Source organism: Simochromis diagramma, unplaced genomic scaffold (genome assembly GCF_900408965.1).
Source record: "Simochromis diagramma unplaced genomic scaffold, fSimDia1.1 OVJJ01000669.1, whole genome shotgun sequence".
Lineage (NCBI taxonomy): Eukaryota > Metazoa > Chordata > Actinopteri > Cichliformes > Cichlidae > Simochromis > Simochromis diagramma.
Genome location: NW_024387458.1, coordinates 682,127 through 702,076, shown reverse-complemented (window position 1 = coordinate 702,076; position 19,950 = coordinate 682,127). Strand labels below are relative to the sequence as shown.

Here is a 19,950-nt window from a genome sequence, read left to right as displayed (position 1 = left end):
CTATCTGTATATTTAGACCTTTGATGAGGCGCTGCTCCCTCCTTATGTTCATTTGTCTTTATGCTCCTGAGAACTTACAGACCAGATGATGAGCCATCTGTCAGAACTGCTTTATGTCTGCAACAGAGGCTGCATATGGAGTCCCACAGGGATAGCTTGTAGGTCCTCTTTGGTTTGACTTTTCTATGAAAAGGTGAATTAACCTGTCAGATGGTTGAAAACTAACCAAACTAACCTAAACTAGTCTAACTAAACTGTGAAATCTGATATTGTCACGAACTTTGAAACCTGACCTTCCACGAAACAGACTTACATTTTACGAAATGTAAAACATCACCTGCTGTAAAACCTGAGCATTTTGAAAAACGTATGTGATACATTAGATAACTACGAAGCACCAGCCCTCGGTTCACAGGCCCGGCCGATAGATCAGCAACTATTGGCCAATAAAGTTTTGCATTGTCAGCGAGAGAACGTCTCGCCATTCAAGATTCTTTCTTTGTCCCGTGCATGGTTATACAGGTGTAACACGCAGTGAAATGTGACCTGATACGCTCCTCGACTGTGCAAAGAAAAAAGAGACAGACAGAACTTTATATACAGTGAATGAGTATATACAAGGAGGGCATTATGTGCAGCAAGTGGGTGAGTTATGTAAATTATATAAATAGAAATAAAATCAAATAAAACAACGTGGAAATTTACAGCTTGTGTACGTTGCGTGAGGAGGGTGTTAAAGTGTCTTGTGCTGTAGTGAGCAGCGTTCTGCTGTACGGATCACTCTCTGCAGAGCTTTTTGGTCCTTCACACAGCTGTTCCCAAACCACGATGTCATGTTCTGTGTGAGGATGCTCTCCACAGCGCCTGTATAGAAAGTCCTGAGGATCTCTGGAGAGACCCTGAACTTCCTCAGTTCTCGTAGGTGATACAGGCGCTGCCTAGCCTTTTTGGTCTGGACCTGAATGTGTCAGGTCTGAGGAGATGTGGACACCGAGATACTTGAAGGACTGCACCCTCTCCACTGGAGCTCCATTGATGATAATGGGCTTGTAGTCTCTGTGCTGACCCCTTCTGAAGTCCACCACCAGCTCCTTGGTCTCGCCAACGTTCAGCTGGAGGTGGTTGTCCTGGCACCATGATGCCAGATTCTTCACTTCGTCCATGTAGGCCGCCTCATCGTTCTTGGAGATGGCACCCAACACCACTGTGTTGTCAGCAAACTTCACAATGGTGTTGGAGCCATGGGTGGCCACACAGTCTGAAGTGTAGAGGGAGTAGAGCAGTGGCGAGAGGACACACCCCTGTGGTGCTCCCGTGCTGATGGTGGTGCTGTTGGAGATGCACCTGCCCACCCTCACCACCTGAGTTCTGCCAGCGAGGAAGTCCACCAACCATGCACACAGACGGCTGTTGAGTCCCAGATCCCTCAGCTTTGTGAACAGTCTCCTGGGCACCTTTGTCAGTGGTGAGACCCGCGTTGTAGGAGGCGGTCTTGGTGTTCACTGCAGCGCGGATCGATCTGTCCACCCACGGTTTCTGGTTCAGGAATGTCACGACTGTCGCAGTGGGGATGATCTCATCCGCTAGCATGTTTACGAAGCTTACTGCTACTTCCGTAAACTCGTTGATGTCGACTGCGCATGCTCTGAACATGTCCCAGTCGACGTCGTTGAGCCATCCTGTAGCGTAGCTTCTGATTGGGGAGACCAGCATTTCACCTCCCTCGTAGCTACTTCATCCCTCCGAATGTGTTGTTTATACTCTGGGATGAGGAAGATGGCGTTGTGGTCAGACTTCCTAAAGGCCGGGTGTGAAACAGCCTTGTAGCCCTGCTTGTATGGCGTGTAGCAATGGTCCAGTATCCTATCCCCCCTCGTCGGACACGTGATATGTTGGTGAAAGGTCGCCATGACTTGTCCAAGGTTCGCTTCATTAGGTCTCCTACTACAATGAGGGCTGAGCCCAGATCCCTGTTTTGAAAGGCACTCAGCACATCATGTAGTTCGGATAGAGCCATACCTGTGTCCACTTGGGGTTGGATGTAGACCACTGCAGCGATTACCGAGGTGAACTCACGGGGCAGGTAGAAAGGGCGGCACTTAATGCTCAGGAATTCCAGATGTGGCGAGCAGCCGGTGGAGAGAGTAGAAATGCTCCTGGAGTCACACAACTTTCTGTTTACCATGAAACACACTCCTCCACCTTGGTTTTGTTCGACTCTGCCGTTCTGTCTGCGCGGAGCACGAAGAATGAATCCGACGGAGTTACGGCACAGTCCGGCACGGTGGGGGTCAGCCATGTGTCCGTGAAGCACAGCATGTTGCAGTCCCTCATGTCACGTTGGAAGGTGACTCTTGCCCTCAGATCATCTAGTTTGTTCTCCAACGACTGTACATTAGCCAGCAGGATGCTGGGCAGTGGTGCGCGGTGCGCCTGCTGTCTCAGTCTGTTCCGAACGCCAGCGCATTTCCCCGGCATTTCTTTGTTCGGCGCCTGGGGTGAGCGTCCTGTCCATTGTTGTTGGCCGCACCGCGTAGTGTCTCGGTCGGCCAGGATGGGTCTGGTTTAAAAGTGTCCAAGATCACCGATGTTGAGAAGGGAACTACTGTCATAAACTATAAAACTAGAAGTTCCTGGAATGTATAACAAGGTAATGAACAAGTAAACAGCTAAAAAGGTGCACAGTCTGTGCGGAGCGGTCAGAAGGCGTCTGGACGTGGCTGCGCCATCTTGTAAATCATTCTTTGATTTACATGATGACAGAGTGTTTTGGACTGTTGGTGATGAGTTACAGATTTATACAGTGAACCATCAACACAAACAGGAGCTGACATGTGAAACAGGTAGAAGAAGAAAACCACATGAATCATAAAGACAGATTTAAAAGGACTGCGGTGATGTCATTGTGGACGATGCGACCTGGGAGTTACCTGGCGCTTGATCGGCTGGTGTTTGTGCAGTTCAACAAACTCGTCCATCTCGTGGGGCTCCAGAGACAGGAAGTTGAGCGAGCGGACCGACAGCGGCACATCGGCCTTCTTCCTGATGCTCTCCAACATCTCCTTCAGGGTCAGAGGGTTGATCTGCCCCTCCTTCACCTGCTGCCACACATCCTGACCAATCAAAGCGCAGCAGCACGTCACAGGTACATTCAGGTGTGTTTACAGTGAAAAGGACACGCTCACTGCTTTTAAATGACATTAGGGTCAGTGTGGTGATTTCCGACTAACATCCACTGAACAGTAGCTGATATGGCTCCTCAACATAAGACAGCACATCATCAGGGCACAGTGACATCCTGTTCAGACTGATCTAAACGCTCTACTACTCCGGAGCCTGCATGACATCAGAAAAGAGGAGGATCCTCCAACTGTAATTATAATAATAATAATAATAATAAAAAATTTTATTTATAAAGCGCCTTTCAAGACACCCAAGGACACTTTGCAATAGGATAAAACACATAATGGAACAATGACACAATGAAGAACAATAAAAACAAAAGCACAAGATAAAATGAACAAACAGTGGGTTCACAGTGAATATGCAGATTTGAACAGATGGACTTTGAGTTGGGATTTAAACTGGGGGAGAGAACCAGTGTTTCTTATATCTGGGGGCAGAGAGCTCCACAGCCTGGGAGCAGAGCAGCTGAAAGCTCTGCTTCCAATGGTGCTGAGGCAGAAGGAAGCTGGATAGAAGGAGAAGATCGAAGTGAGCGGGTAGAAGAGATAGTGCTTAACAAGTCACAAAGGTAAGGAGGAGCGAGGTTATGAAGGGCCTTGAAGGTGAGCAGAAGAAGTTTGAATATTATCTGGATTTTCACTGTGAGCCAGTGAAGTTCCTGAAGAACAGGTGATGTGCTGGTAGGAGGGGCTCTGGTGATAATGCAAGCAGCAGAGTTCTGAACCAGTTGAAGCTGATGGAGGGATTTTTGGGGAAGACCATGCAAAAGAGAATTGCACTAGTCATATGGGAGGTAACGAGACTGTGGACAAGAATGGACGTAGACTGGGTGGAAAGAGAAGGACGTGATCTCTTAATGCTGCGTAGATGGAAGTAGGCAGAACGGGGTAGATTATTGATGTGAGATTTATAGGAAAGTGAACTGTCTAGGATGACACCAAGGCTCTTAACCTGAGGAGAAGGGAAAACTGAGGAGTTATCGATGGTGAGAGAGAAATGGTTCGCCTTCAAAAGGTTGGATTTGGTGCCAATAACGAGGATCTCAGTTTTATCCTCATTGAGTTTTAGAAAATTAGAGCTAACCCAGGATTTTAATTCGGATAGAATGGTCTGTGGTCATCTTCACATCTGCTACAGCCAAACAGAAGATGAAGTGCCTGGAGATGAACATAACTGGACCCCTGGTTCATTTAAGGACTGTTTGTCCTTAAATGAACCAGGGTCCCCATGATGTAGGTAATATAAGCACACACACACGCACACAGACAGACCTGCTCCAGTGTGTTGATCTCCAGGCCAGGCAAGGTGAACTTGAAATATGGCCGCAGGTTCTTGTAGACGTAGATGCAGGGTCCGGAGGCCACAGCGACAGCGGGGATGCGGGGCTCGTGCAGGTCCATGAAGAAGGCGACGAGGCCAGCGGGCAGGTCAAGCAGGGTGCTCTCGCTCATCAGCGCCGTGCCGCGGTACACCTTCAGCTTCATCCCCGACGACCCGGAGCCCAGATCCCCGACCACCAGCCGGTTCTCCCCGTCCCCGCTCAGGTCTGCCAGGTCCACGCAGGACGAGAAGGTGTAGATGCCAGCCACCGGGTCGTAGTGAGCGTCCAGCCACTTCCCTCCCTCACCACTCGACTCAGCGGAGGACATCACAGCAGAAGGGGCAGGCGAAGCTTTATTCACACAGGGTCGTCACAGGAAGAGTCCTGAGCACAGACCGTAAAAACATGGAAACAGCTTTCTGGTCGGAAACCGCTGTATTCTATCTGAAAGCTACCAGGTGACGGCAGTTGTAGCTGAGTGGCTCGTTTTGGTCACGCTGAATAAAAATGAAATGTGTTAGCACCGCCTCCTTCACTACATCCATGAACCTCCTCTGAGGTCTTCTTCGTCTCCTCCTGCCTGCAGCTCCATCTTCATCCACCTTTGGCCCATATAGCCACTCTCTATCAATACCTGAACCTCTGCTCCTTCCACCTGTCTCCCTCTCATTCAAACACCTTTCATACCTCCACCCTCCAGGCTCTCCTCCACTCGCTCCTTTCTCTCCCCACAGATCTGCTTTTTACTTCACTCCTGGTTTAATAACAGTTTGTGATGTGAGAGGGCGCTGTTACCTACACACATGTGCTGCTCTCTCGAGACGCAACGATATTTAATCGTTGTATGTTAGTCTCTAGCAGTATCCTCTGCCTCCTGTCATGTGTATTATTAATTGACCCCTCTCAGCTCGCGTACCGTGTTTGATGGATCTGATTTCCAGAACTCTCTCACCTGTTAGAGGTGAATCGCCACACTATGGACCCAAAGAGTTAATCAATAGCAGCACTAAAAATAATTCCCCTCCTCCCGGGTTGTCTCACCGTTGTCAAGGCAACCGTGTCGCTTCGTCTTCGTCCTCCGCCCGTTTGCTTCTTTTCGCGGCGTTTCTTCGGTGGAGCCGCTGCAGCTTCGCCTCACGGAGTCACTTTGGTCCCGATAAAGAGGAGTAAGTCCAACTGGATCCACTGCAGTCAGCATCTAATCCCCAAATCCCCTTCAATCCTCCTGCCCGTTACCGACGCGACATGATGACGTCAATTTCATGCGGCGGTGTTTTTTGTTTTTTTTTACCGAACAAGAATTCATACATAGAAGAAAATTCAGTCGAAGAGAAGAGAAAATTAAATAAAGTTTATGTTACATTTTTTCTCAAAGGGCTGACAGCTATTCTTAATTTTAAATATGACGGTTGAGTTCTTTAACCACACTTGTTCATTTGTTACTGGCTTCGATAACTTATTTCTAATATAGAAAACTCCAAACTCGACAATCACTAAACAAAACCAGCAACAACAAAAAGCAGCGTCGTGTGACTTTATTTGTTAAAAAGAAACACAATATTCATCTCGCGAGATTCTATATGAAGGCAACAACGATTCTGTGACGTTGTTTCGTATACGTTCTCTGATTGGTCGTACTGTTCTAGTTTAAAAAGTAAACCGCGGAGAGGACAGCGCAGCAAGGCCGACAGGCAGTGATTGTTTCTCATGTTTGCGGTAGTAAATAGAGTGTGTGTGAAATAAAATATACGACACGTGAGTTCGAGTTTCATACAGTATCGCTTTAATTGGTAATCCTGTCATTTAAAACGAAGTTCCGCTTTGCTGAAGTCGTAAAAAACGCGTAGATGAGGTGGCTAATGCTAACAACAAAGCTAGCGGAGTGTAAAAACGGTCTTTGTTTACCTTCTGTTTGCTGTTGTTTCTTTGTGTTTGTTTGCTCTGATTGGTCAAAGCTGTGATTTACTCTGAGCTGTGTTTGTGTGACTGTGGTGGCCAGTTTTAGTCAGGCTGTTTACACTCCAGTAGCTTGTATTGGTGCAGTGCTGGAGTCAGGCCGAACTCCATTATCATTTCTGGGAAATTAAAAGTCGTTTGAATCTCAGTCGCACAGAAGCCGGCTGATCATGGGAGACACGTTTAAAGGCAGCACCTCATTTAGCTGGTAAAATCGGCGCAGATTAAAGCTCTATTAGGCGCTCAGCGGGCGTCTAGGCTGCCTGTGAGCTGTAGGTAAAACTCCCCGCGGGGAGACTGATAAAACGGTGGTTGATTGGACTGATGTGTTTGCAGAGAGAATGGATTCCAGTTTAGCTGGAAGGCCGGAGAGAGTGGGACCAGTGGAAGTGGGGGACATAAAGAAGGACCTGCTGGCTGAGTTTTCTGCCATGCCAACACAGGTAGGTCCACCACGGTCTGCCCTGACCTCGGACACAGTGTTGCCAACTCGTCAGTAAGGAAAATCGCTATTGGTTGTCCTAAAAGTCGCTAGAAGTCGCTAAATGACGTCATCGCCTAATCTGCATAATTGGTCATGCTAATGTAATTGTAACCTATGTTGTTGGAGAGAGAAATAACATCGTGGAAGAGACATAAAGTGAGTAAAAAACGTCCTAAATGCATTTAGAGTTTATTTAGAACTACAAATTAAATTTCTTTTAGCAATTATTGTTTTTTTTTTTAATGTCATAATTCCAACCCTGCTCCTTTACCTGGGCTTGGACCGGCAAAGTGACCCGAAATAAGCACTCTGGTGGAGTTACTTTGTGTGTGTGTTTATAAGTAGTTTTAAACCTTGTGATCCACAAAACAGCATAAGAGTAAAAGAAGAGCTGACTGCGTTACAGAACCCGCTGCTTGTTGAGAGTAAAAGCGATACGCGCTTTCACGTCTTTTTTTAGCGACTTTTTTTTAGAAATAAAGTCGCTAAGGGGTCTGAAAACTCGCTAAATATAGCGACAAAGTCGCTAAGTTGGCAACGCTGCTCGGACAGGCTGTAGTACATCACGGATCCATCCATGGGACTTGCAGAGCAACGTCACACTGTGCTGTTGTTCCTGCGCATGTTTAAATCAGAGTTTCTTCCTTTGAACCACATACACAGAGAGATCCACAAACACCACAAACTGTCTTCCACACAACGAAGATCTCTGTGGTCCTTTTATGTTTGAAGCCCACTGATGTGTGTAGGGATTATTCAAAGCATCAGTACAGTCACCATTAACAGTGATGGTTTTCTTCCAGTTTGCTGTGAAATCAGAACCATTTTCTTTGTTTATTGGTTTCCAGGAAATTTCCCATTAAAAGCATCCAGTGTGTTCATCCTCCATGCACACACATGCACATCTGTACCTGCTGTTTCCTGTAACATGCCGTCGCTGTCTGATGGTTACCTGTTCTAGAGTTGGATGCAGGTCATGTAACTGATGCTGCTCTCTCTGCAGGACGATGCTCAGGAGCAGTCAGAGAACCTGCAGGTTTACCTGAGGGTTCGACCCTTTACTGCAGCCGAGAGCGGCAGCGGAGAGGCACAGGTGACACACACACACACCACAGTGTTTTGCAGGGATTCACTATTCCAGCTTTCTCCTACTCTGGGTGTCTACAGCAGAGATCAGTGGTACCAGTTCTGTATTCCTCACCGAGGAGCATGCTGGATGTCATTCAGTTAAAAACAGAGGACTGATGTGAGACACAGGTGAAGCTGGCAGGAACCAAACTTCCATTCAGTCCACGCTCAGCAAAGCTTCACTAAACACAAATTTTAAGGAGGCTAAGACAGGAACTTCTTCCTCACATAACGTTTACACGCAGAGGGAAACTTTCTTATTCCTGATTCCATCATCGGTTATGGATCAGGTCTGTCACACGCACACCGCCACGTCTTTGTGACCTGCTCACAGACCTGGACTGTTCACAGTCTGTAGGCCTGAATGAGCAGCGCAGGTGTGTTTTCCTCTGTAGGACTGTGTGACCATCGAGGGGCCGGACACTGTGGTCCTCAAGCCTCCCAGGAGCTGCCAGTCAAACCGACAGAGCGACAAGTCCCTCCCACAAACGGCCCAGAGGTTCACCTTCACGCAGGTACGTGTCACCTGACCGGAGCTGTGCACACCCGTCCCACTTGCTTCACGCTGTTGTTGCCGTGGTGCCTTCAGGTGTGCCGTTTCTGTCGTGGTTGTATTTCAGGTGTTCGGTCCGGAGGCGAGTCAGAGGAAGGTGTTCGAGGGCTCCGTTCGGGGTTTGGTCCGAGACGTTCTGCAGGGGGGAAACTGTCTGGTTTTCACGTACGGAGTCACCAACGCCGGGAAGACCTTCACCTTCCTCGGTCAGAGCGCCGCCCCCTCCTGTCTGCCATCACCCGCCTCTCTGCCCGACTCTGACTAACTGTCCGTCTGTCGCTCAGGTCCGGACCACGACTCGGGTCTGCTGCCCAGGTCCCTGTCGGTCATCTTCAACAGCATCGAAGGCCGCCTGTACGGCCGCTGCGACCTGAAGCCTCAGCGCTGCCGAGACTTCAGCAGACTGACTCCAGACCAGCAGGCGGCCGAGAGCAGCAGCAAGAGGAACCTGCTGAGGATGCTAAAGGAGGTGAGGCGGGCGACGGGGAGCGTCGCAGCATGGTGTGAGCGCGTGCGGTGAGCTGAGCTGTCTCTGCTTCCTCTCCACAGAGCGACAGAAGCGCGACAACTGGGAGGTCGGCGTTCCTCGAAGGTCAGTGACTCTGATTTAATCAGGATGGGACTAAAAGCTGGAGAAACGCCGAGCTTATGATCTTTGAAGGTGGTGTTAGGCGTGATCACTGATCTGTGAAGATAAACTGCAGGAGTTGAGTGTGTGGGTTATTAATGTCACCTCACACTGATTTGCTCTGATGAAACGAACAGCGTCTCAGTCCAACAACAGATGGACTCATTTGCAGATCCTGGTTGAGATGTTTGACGCTGTCCTCAAACAGTTTTTCTATAAATAGAATTGTGAATTATTAAAGAAAAGAAAACAAACGGACGTCTGATTAACTGTAAGCTTTAAAACGAGGCGTGTGTGTGTGTTCAGGCTCGTCTCTGAGCAGTGACAGCAGTGTGAACAGCGTCTCAGAGGCCGACAGCTTCTGTTTGGACGTCGACTCAAACGTCCGTTTCTCCGTCTGGGTTTCCTTCTGTGAGATTTACAACGAGAACATCCACGACCTGCTCGAACAGGTGACACACACACACACACACACACACCCACTCTGTGAGAGTGGGTGTGTGTGTGATCCCAGTACACGAACACATTCATGTTTTGTTTGCACATTTTCATCCTGAGCCTCTTTAAGTTAACCATTAAAACATTATTTAAAATTTTAGATTTTACCATTAAAACAGGAAATAACAACAATAACAGTAAATCCATGAAAACCAAACACACACTGCAGACTGGACACGTCCGAAATGTACACACAATAAACCAACAAATGACCCAGGGTACATTAAAGAGGAAAAACATGGATCCTTGCAGACATGCTGCTCTGACCTCACCGGCGGCCTTGATGATCTTGGCTGTGATTGGCTGAACCCGTCACTAACTGCTGAGCTGAAGCTCTGCCTCACTGAGACTTTAACTTGTAATTACTGAGCGCCTGCAGCACGTGCTCAGTCCTGTTATTGGTTGGTAGCGGGTCAGCTGATCCTTATAAAGCCAGAGGACAAAAAGAAGTGCAGGCAGAAGAAACCAGGCTCCACCACCAGGTGGAGCCTTCTTCTTTCTTGTTGGGATGTCCCCTTCAGTGAAGGTGTTGACATGGACACTGGGCATCAACGGTGTTCAGCAGTCACGACCTCTGACCTGTAGGTTCTCGTCCCAGAGGGCTGGTTTCTTCTGCCGGCACTTCTTTTTGTTCTCTGGTTTTATAAGGATCAGCTGACCCGCTACCAACCAATAACAGGACTGAGCACGTGCTGCAGGCGCTCACACACAGTCTCACACACACAGTCTCACACACACAGTCTCACACACACAGTCTCACACACACAGTCACACAGTCTCACACAGTCACACAGTCACACAGTCTCACACACACACAGTCTCACACACACACAGTCTCACACACACACACACACACACACAGTCACACACACACAGTCACACACACAGACACACACACACACAGACTCACACACACACGCGCACACACAGTCTCACACACACACACAGTCTCACACACACACACACACACACACACACAGACTCACACACACACGCGCACACACAGTCTCACACACACACACACACACACACACACACACACAGTCTCACACACACACAGTCTCACACACACACAGTCTCACACACACAGTCACACAGTCTCACACACACACACACACAGTCACACAGTCTCACACACACACAGTCTCACACACACACAGTCACACACACAGTCTCACACACACAGTCACACACACAGTCTCACACACACAGTCACACAGTCTCACACACACACAGTCTCACACACACACAGTCACACACACAGTCTCACACACACACACACACACACACAGTCACACACACACAGTCACACACACACACACACACACACAGACACGCGCACACACAGTCTCACACACACACACACAGTCTCACACACACACACAGTCTCACACACAGTCACACAGTCTCACACACACAGTCTCACACACACAGTCTCACACACGTTTGTTTTCTCTGAGCACGGCTGCTTTACTCTTTATTCCCTCGGTTTACAGCTGCTTTTACTGCATGTGTGTCAGATGTCTGTGGTGTCGGTGCAGCTGCAGGGGGCGCTGTGCCTCCTGTGACCATGTGACTGACTGACTGTGTGATGTTCAGGTTCCCGGCGGCCAGCAGAGGAGGACGGTCCTGCGTCTGTCTCAGGACGTGAAAGGAAACTCGTTCATCAAAGGTAACACTCGCTCTCACAGACGACCCGAGGGTCGGAGTTCGTTTAGTCCGCCTCACGTCCCGCCCAGCTATGGCCACGCCCACTGAAACCACTGCAATATGTGAGCCACACACAGGAAGTACTTTAAATCCATGACTGTCGGTGGGCACGACAGATTATTATATTGAAATCAAACCTGTTACACGGATAAGCTGAGTCGCTGATCATTAATATTAATGATTAAACGTGTTTGATGAATCCACTGTTTCTCACACCGGCTGCTCTATTCCTCCCAAACGATCTCTGCGCTTTTATTTTGAAAGTTCCTGCTAGGAGCTGAAAATAAATAAGTTGATTGTGACACTGTAGGTTACCGTGACGATGAGAACCTGCCGTGGTCGACACGAGATATTCACCATCACGAATACTCGCGTGGCCGAGTGCGCTTGTTGTCATGGTGTTTCTAAATCAAAGGAGGCTGGCTGCGAGGCGCTGAGTCTCGCCGCGCCGTTTAATGACTGTGTTTGCGATGTCCCTCAGACCTGCGTTGGGTCCAGGTGAGCAGTTCGGAGGAGGCGTACAGAGTGATGAAGATCGGGAAGAGGAACCAGAGTTTCTCCTCCACCCGCCTGAACCAGCTGTCCAGCAGGAGGTCAGCAGCAGACGCCGTCGTCCTGTTTCCACCTGCGGTTGTTTAGCTTCAGTAACGCCCACTCTGTGTTCTGCAGCCACAGCATCTTCTCCATCAGGATCCTGCGCGTGGATGACGTCGGCGTTCCCAGAGTCCTCGGCATCAGCGAGTAAGTCGGGCTCACAGTTCTGCAATGAGTGTGCGGCGGAGGCGGGGCGTGCAGGTGACACTTCTGTATGTGTGTTCAGACTCGCGCTGTGCGATCTGGCCGGGTCGGAGAGGTGCTCGCGGACGCACAACACCGGCGAGAGGCTGAAGGAGGCAGGGAACATCAACAGCTCGCTGCTCACGCTTGGAAAGTGCATCCACGCCATGAGGCTCAACCAGAACGCCAAGTAAGAGTCACACTGAGGTTTGGTTTGTGCACGGAGGGGCGGGACGAGCCCGCGCGTCCTCATCGGAAGCAATGATTTACTGTGATGACGTCATGTTTCTCATCCTGACTAAACTCGTCGTTTTACTCTGATCTAAATAATTTCATTATTGCAGACGAGGAACGTGGCGGCAAAGAGCACGTTTGAGTTTGTAAGAACGGCTCTGATGGAGGGTCGCCATCAGCCCGCCACTGTTATCTCCTCGCCACGCTCCCATCAAAGCAACTTTACTTATTGTTGTTGTTTGTGACATCATCCCGTCAGAACTATGACACCTGTGCCTTCAGGCCTCAGGTACCTGAGTGCGTGCATGTGGGCGTGGCTGAGTGTGTACCTGTGTCCTCGCTGCAGGTTTCAGCACCACATTCCCTTCAGGGAGTCCAAGCTCACACACTTCCTGCAGTTCTTCTTCTGTGGTGCCGGGCGGGTCTCCATGGTGGTCAACATCAACCAGAACTCGTCGTGCTTCGACGAGACGCTCAACGTGCTCAAGTTCTCGGCGCTGGCTCAGAAGGTCAGTGAACGTGTCAGACTTCCTGTTTTCATCATATGACCTGCTGGAAACGTGTGCTTAAGGACTGTTGACACCTGGGCGCAGGTGGTGGTGCTGAACTCGAGGCCGACGGTCCCCGACGGTCCCGGCTCCTCCCAGAGGTCGGCCATGGAGCTGTCGCTGATCATCGACGAGGCAGACTGCCGCAGAAACGTGGCAGGGAGGGGCAGAAAGAGCTCGCTGCTCGCCTGGGAGACGAACCTGGAGGACGTGCTGGAGGACGAAGATGGCGAAGAGGGTGAGGAAGATGGGGAGGAGGAGAGCATGATGGAGGGAACGGTCTTGGAGGCAGGAGGCGAGAATGAGGAGGAGTGGGACGTGACGATGGAGGAGGACGAGAAGGTAACGATGCTGAACCTGCTGATGTCATCACTGATGTTAGTTTTCAGCCGCTTTCATTAAAACGTCAACGACGGCGTGCACGTCCTGATGTTTATAATGCCACCAGGAGTCTTTGCGCTTCAGTCAGTAACGTCTCCCCTACAAGGGAGGAGGGGCTTAAAACCGGTGTGTTGTTTGCTGATGTGCGTGTTTCAGCAGGAGGGCAGGGAGGCGGCGCTGCGTCTCGTTCTCGAGGCTCAGGTCAGAGAAGAAGTCAGCGCTGAGTTCATGGAGCTCTTTAAAAAGATGGAGAAGGACTACAGGTGAGTGCAGGCCTGCCGTCATGTGACCGGTGCTGCGATCATGTGACGTTTTAACGGCAGGTTTGTCCACGTGTCTGTCAGCGACCGCCTGGAGAAGGAGCGGGAGATCCTGGAGGAGCGGGCGGAGAAGAGGGTGGAGATCCTGAAGAACCTCGTCAGTAAGACTGTCGACCTGTCTGCTCTTAGCACGGACAGCAACAAGGTGACACACGCACACACACACAGAGACACACACAGACACACTCACACACACACACACACGCACACACACGCACACGCACACAGACACACACACACAGGAACGCACACACACACACACACACAGGAACAGACACAGACACACACACACACACACACAGGAACAGACACAGACACACACACACACAGGAACAGACACAGACACACACACACACAGGAACAGACACAGACACACTCACACGCACACGCACACAGACACACACACACACACACACACACACACACACACACACACACACAGACACACGCACACACACACACACACGCACACAGACACACGCACACACACACACACACGCACACAGACACACACACACGCACACACACACACGCACACAGACACACACACACACACGCACACAGACACACACACACACACACACACACACACACACACACACACACACACACACACACACACACACACACACACACACACAGGAACAGACACACACACACACACACACACACAGGAACAGACACAGACACAGACACACACACACACAGGAACACACACACACACACACACACACAGGAACACACACACACACACACACACACAGGAACACACACACACACACAGGAAACACACACAGGAACACACACACACACACACACACAGGAACACACACACACACACACACACACACACAGGAACACACACAGGAACGCACACGCACGCACAGGAACACACACGCACACACACACACACACAGGCAGGATCCATTACTCAGTATTGATCGTGATCGACTGTTAGGAGGAGCAGGTGGTGCTGCTGGAGGGAATCATCAGCTCCATGAGTCAAGACCTGGAGAAGATCAGAGAGGACGCTCAGAGTGTCCACCGCTGTCTGACCGAGCACACACACACCACAGGTACCACACACACAGCACAGGAACAGGGGGCGGGGTTTAAAGAGGACGCGAGCAGGTGAAATTAGTACTTAATGATTAAAGTTGGGTGGAGCCGTCAGGCCTCCATCTTTAGTCATTAGTTGTTCTTAGTCTCTAGCTCTCAGCCCGTCTTTGTCCCGTCTTCCTCCCTGGTTCTGCTTCAGCTTTCTTCCTGTTTAACGGGACTTGTTCCGTCCCACTGTCGCCACAGCGCGTGCTCATAGGCGGTCATGTGGTTATTGTAGCGTGTTCGCCGTGCAGTGTAAAACAGCCCTCGCTGTTTGTTAGACACTTGTCTAAGTGTCTGAAGAGTCGCCGAGGGGTCGCGGCCCTTTGACTGTAACGTGCACGCACACGTGCACACTTCTCGCTGAGGTCACTCTGACTTGTCCCTGCAGAGCTGGAGGCGCTGCGACTGGATAGCCAGCAGTCACGTGACCAACTGCAAGAAGCCGAGAAGGTACCCCGAGCGTCCTCCTCCTGTGGTGTCCTGGCTCCTGCTCTCACTCGGCTCTGCTCCACTAACTCTTCTCCTCGTGTTCTCCTCCAGCGTCTGGAGCAGCAGCAGCAGGAGGTGTCGAAACTGATGGAGTTGTGTCGGCAGAAGGACGGCGCCCTTTCCAGGCTCCGGGCAGCCATGGACGATGCCGTGGAGGACGCCACCCGAGACGTGAGTGGGCTCTGTTCATGGTTTCCAGGTTGGATTCTCACTGAGGCCTAACGCGGTGTTCTTTCGTGCAGAAGCAGCTGGTGGAGTCAATACGGTCGCAGCTGGTGGAGCTTCAGCAGACCTGCGGCTGCACGAGGAGAGGACAGGAGGAGGAGGGGAGCAGGAAACATCAGCCTGACTCTGTGGAGGATGAGAAGCAGCGAGGAGCAAACAGGAGAGGTGAGGGGAGAGGAGGAGGGGAACATGGAGAGCTTGTGCTGAACCTTCATGCTCCTATCATCATGTTCCTCCTCAGTGGTCCTGGAGGAGGAGATCTGGAGGCTGCAGGAGGAAAATGACAGAAAGAACGAGGCCATCGTGGAGCTCAGAGGGAGGGAGGAGGAGCTGCAGCAAGAGAAGGCGAGGCTGGAGGAGGAGCTGAGGAGCCGGGTGGCGGAGGTGGAGGGGCTGAAAAAGGAGCAGGTGCTGCTGGAGGAGCAGCTGCTGGCGCTCAAAAGTATGTAGACAGGAACATCAGCATATGCAGCACACACGTCCACATACTTTTGTTCATCACAGAGAAACACTGAACTTATCTCACTTTGTCTCCTCTCCTGACTCCTCCCCTTTCTGTCCTGCTGTAGACCTGGACGGGTGTCCAAACTGTGACACTGTGTTGGTGTCTCTGGAGGCGGAGCAGAGGGAGGCGTCCAGACTGCAGAAGGAGAACAAAGCTCTGGTGAACGGGATCTTCCAGCTGCAGACGGAGGTCTGCTTCTTCTTCTCCTTTTCCTCCTCCTTCTTTTTCTGCTGCTTCTTCTTCTGCTGACGGTCTTTGCATCCCTCCAGGTGACCAGCCTGCAGGTGCAGCTCAAACAGCAGACTGACAGATCGGACAGCCTATCAGAGCAGTTCAAAGCCACAAAGACCCGCCTCCACGACCTGGAGCACCAGTCAGAGGAGAAGAACAACTCCATCAGCAGTCTGACACAGGAACTGGAGTGCCTTCGACAGGAAGTGAAGGTTCTCTTTTTTTTGTGAAACCCGGTTGGTTGATCCTGGATCGTGTTCATGATGACTCACTGGCTGATGTGTTCAGGAGGAGGAGGGGCAGAGCAGCAGCGTTTTCCACGCCGCCATGGAGGAGCTGAAGAAGGAGAGCGAGGCGGCGCTCCAGCGCTCGGCTCAGAAATCCCAACAGATCGAAGAGCTGCAGACAGACAAGCGGCGGCTGGAGGCGGAGCTTACGCTCAGGTGATCGATATTGCCACCAATCAGGTTTTATCGATCCATAAACAGAGGTTGAAACTCGTCTTCTCCTCCTGCAGTGAGAACAGGTGCGCTGAGCTCAGAGAGGAGCTGGCCAATCAGAGAGCAGAATTCTCCCACCAGCTGGAGAGCCTGAGGGCGGAGCTCGATTCAGAAGGCGACGCCCTACAAGCAGCATTTCAGGACAGCGAGGAGAGGAGGCGGCAGCGGGAGATGGAGGTGGGAGGTAAGTAACCAATCAGATGAGCCGAAGGGGACGGTCAGCTGGCTGCTGCTCTCAGCTGATTGGCTGATGATGTTGTTTGTGTGTCAGAGCTGCAGCGAGTCTTGGATGAGAAGGAGAAAGGTCTGGAAGAAAGCCGCCAACAGGTGGAGACGCTCAGTCGAGGTAACGCGCTCTGATTGGTTACCTGAAAACTGTTTCCTGTTAACGCTCATGTCAGGGCACACTGTGTGTGTGTGCGTGCGTGTCTGTGTGCGTGTGCGTGCGCGCATGTGTGAGTCTTTGGTTTGATTCCGACCTGTTTTTCCTGTCAGAGCTGCAGAGGAGGGAGGAGGAGGAGAAGGAGAACAGGGCCATGGAGGAGGAGGAGGAGACGCTGCCTCTGGTGGAAGAGCTGAAGAAGGAGATCCAGAAACTGCAGGAGAGGAGACAGGAGGAGGAGGATGGGGGGGGCAAGAGGATGAAGAGTGGGGAGTGTGAGGCAGTGATGAAGCAGAGAGACACTCAGGTAAGTCAGCCTCAAAAAGTACAAGAGAAGAAGAAATGCTGACGGGTTTTCACGAAGGAGCGTTCTGCTTTATGTTTTTACTTTTCTTTCAGGACCTTCGAGACTCTCCTGTTAGGTCCAACATGGCCGCCAGGAAGAAAACTCCCAGAACCACGGGGAGGAAGAGGAAGAGCTGCGAGCTGGAGGTAGGGCGGAGCCTATTTAAGCCTATCGCTGTGGTTGTGTGAATAATTAAGATTTTAACCCGTCACTGCATCCCGGGTTAAAATCACCACGTGTTAGACTTTTATCGTCTTCTGAATCGCCGCCTCATCTCGCCTCACTGTGCCAGACTGGCAGATTCTCGCCGCCAGCAGCCTTCTCAGCACGGAGGAGTCTAAGGGCGCCGGTATACTCAGTCTATCCGTTATACAGCAGGAGGCCGCCGCAGTATTCTCCTGAACGACAGGTGCCGCCACCAGCATCACCTCGACAAGCTGACGCTCCGTTCTTCTTCTTTCCTTTCGTATAAATCTGTCTGCAGCGCTGAAAATCACCAGAGGGTGGAGCCGCCTCCCAGAGTGTGTTTGTTTGTGTGTGTCTCAGGCGCTCTGACATGTGTGTGCTGTTGTGTTTCAGGTTTTGGTGCACAGTGAAAACAAGAGGAACAAACCGAGGGGAAACGCCCGTTGCGTTCAGGTGAGCCGTCCCAGCCGACAGGTAGATGAACTCACGCGTCCTCAGAGCCCTCACCTGAAACCTCCTTCTTCTTCTGTGGTGCAGGAGAGAGGATGCGCTCTGCAGAAGATTGAAGAGGCGATCCACACCTCACCGTGCGTCCTGGGCAGCAAAGGTCAGCCACACCTCGACCACCCAGCGCCAGCAGGGGGCAGCGCTGAGCTGCCACCGTGTCTGATTTTATGTTACAACAGAAAGTTTAGCTGAAGTGTTTCTAACAGGCTCGTCAGGCCCTGCGGCTCCAGAGCGAACTCACCGTCCCGTCCTCTCTGCAGATAAAAACATAAGCTCGGTGGAGAAGGAGGCGGTAACCGTGGCAACCAAACCCCGGCGAGGCCGCAGGAAGCTTTACAATATGGACCCGTGGGCGCCGATGGTGGACTCGCCACACACGGTGAGACAGAGTCTGACTCTGAGGCGCGAAGCAGAGTCGGCTGTTTGTTTCTAAATATGAATGCGTCTTTGTTTGTCCCGTCAGACGCCCGGAGCAGCGGCGGAGGATCGGGAGAGCGACCACAGCATCATGAAGAGGAAGCTACGCTCTCAAACCTGCAGGAAGTGACATCATGATTGATCTTTAATGTGCGGCGTTCTTCGTCTGTCATCAGTTTGTTTGTTTTTAATGTTTGGACCTTTTAAAAAAAACAGAAACCCACCAGTTCACCTTTGTGAGGCTTTAAATTTAAGGTGGAATTGTTTAAGGTGGATCTCTGTGACTGCTGTGATGTAAATAAAGGTGAGCTGAATCATGTCCAGGTGAAGCTTCTTTCAGCCGCACTCACGTGAGGTCGTCGACATAAAGACAAAGTAAATGTCTCGGTGAGCGGTGTTCGGTCCGTCCCTGCAGCGGGCGGAGGCCGGGGCGCCTCCTCGGTAAGTTTCTGCTCGAGCTCAGAGTCTGTCTGCAGTGACTCAAAGGGATTCATGCTGTAAATAAAGTCTTACTGTAGCTTCCTCAGTGTGTGACTTCACTTCCTGTCTGGTGCTGAAATGTGGAGATGTCACATGAAGGTTCAGACTCCAGTGTTTGAGGGAGTACCTGAGGCGGCTGTAGCGCAGGAGACTGAGCCGAAGGTTGGGAGTTGGATCCCTGCTCCAGTCTGTCCCTGGGCAACACGCTGACCTCTGAGTCGCTGCTGACGTGTTCACGCTGACGTGTCAGGGTGGGCGTGTCAGATAAAGTGGCTTCAGAGGTCTTACCTGAGCCACCTGGGGCTCCTTCAATGACATAACCTCTGCTGGCAGCGAGGACTCGAGGTGAGCCGCAGAATCAGGATGAAGCTGCCGATTCCTCAGCTCAAGCTCTGACACCAGCAGCTTCTCCTTGCGCTGGCTGACCTGCTGGGTGCAGGAGGGCGGAGCAAAGTTGTCCTCGCTGTTTATTTCAGGGTTAAGCTAACGTGAGCTGGACGACCGCAGAGCTCCAGCTGATCCATGAAGAAAACGCAGGAGGCACAAACTGAGGCAAAGCTTTTATTTTCCTGTAACACGTTACAAACATCAGCATCACTCTGACTGTGACATCAGCAGTGACCTCACGCTCTCCACCAATCAGCAGCGTTTTCAGCCCCGCTGCTCACACGCTGACATCTACCAGTACCTGACTCAGGTACAGGAAACCTGAGTTACACCTGAAGATGATTCTGGTCCATTCACACACTCTCTCTCACACATAATGAGGCAGCTCAGACAGGAAGCTGTGAGTTTCTTCAACATTAAAACAAAATCATTCGTTTTCATTTTCAGCAGACTAAAACGATTTCACT

General features: G+C 51.0%; 2 protein-coding genes across 9 annotated transcripts in view; one reads left to right on the top strand and one right to left on the bottom strand.

Moving 5' to 3' along the window:
- bbs1 (Bardet-Biedl syndrome 1) overlaps positions 1-6,119 on the bottom strand; it is an 8,677-nt gene extending 2,558 nt beyond the window's left edge. For 2 of the 3 annotated variants that reach the window (XR_005693628.1, XM_040014078.1), the window contains exons 1-3: positions 5,549-6,119; positions 4,458-4,891; positions 2,931-3,113 (exon numbers count right to left, since the gene is read on the bottom strand). Coding sequence is in view for 2 of the 3 variants with exons in the window: in XM_040014078.1 (XP_039870012.1) it covers positions 2,931-3,113; positions 4,458-4,835 (561 nt within the window). In the remaining variant the exon portion in view is untranslated. Of the gene's footprint in view, positions 1-2,930; positions 3,114-4,457; positions 4,892-5,459 lie in introns of all 3 variants that reach the window. The other variant, XM_040014079.1, reaches the window with a different exon arrangement.
- A 31-nt stretch (positions 6,120-6,150) lies between these two features.
- Positions 6,151-18,935, top strand: LOC120722880 (kinesin-like protein KIF20A). Of its 6 annotated transcripts, none has more exons than XM_040014035.1 (32): positions 6,151-6,262; positions 6,800-6,906; positions 7,951-8,040; positions 8,471-8,590; positions 8,696-8,834; positions 8,913-9,097; positions 9,178-9,220; positions 9,563-9,708; positions 11,354-11,426; positions 11,946-12,057; positions 12,134-12,205; positions 12,285-12,431; positions 12,822-12,984; positions 13,069-13,365; positions 13,561-13,667; positions 13,749-13,869; positions 14,683-14,800; positions 15,217-15,278; positions 15,369-15,488; positions 15,560-15,707; positions 15,784-15,984; positions 16,112-16,236; positions 16,317-16,490; positions 16,567-16,721; positions 16,796-16,962; positions 17,050-17,124; positions 17,274-17,467; positions 17,560-17,652; positions 18,086-18,145; positions 18,230-18,299; positions 18,460-18,578; positions 18,663-18,935. In XM_040014035.1, exons 2-32 carry the CDS (start codon positions 6,805-6,807, stop codon positions 18,744-18,746), a joined length of 3,882 nt encoding a protein of 1,293 aa, XP_039869969.1. In that variant the 5' UTR covers positions 6,151-6,262; positions 6,800-6,804; the 3' UTR covers positions 18,747-18,935. The 6 variants fall into 6 exon arrangements, with proteins under 6 accessions (XP_039869969.1, XP_039869968.1, XP_039869966.1 ...); XM_040014034.1 differs by having other exon boundaries at positions 18,406-18,578; XM_040014032.1 differs by having other exon boundaries at positions 13,564-13,667; positions 18,086-18,299; positions 18,406-18,578.
- Positions 18,936-19,950: the final 1,015 nt, after the last annotated feature.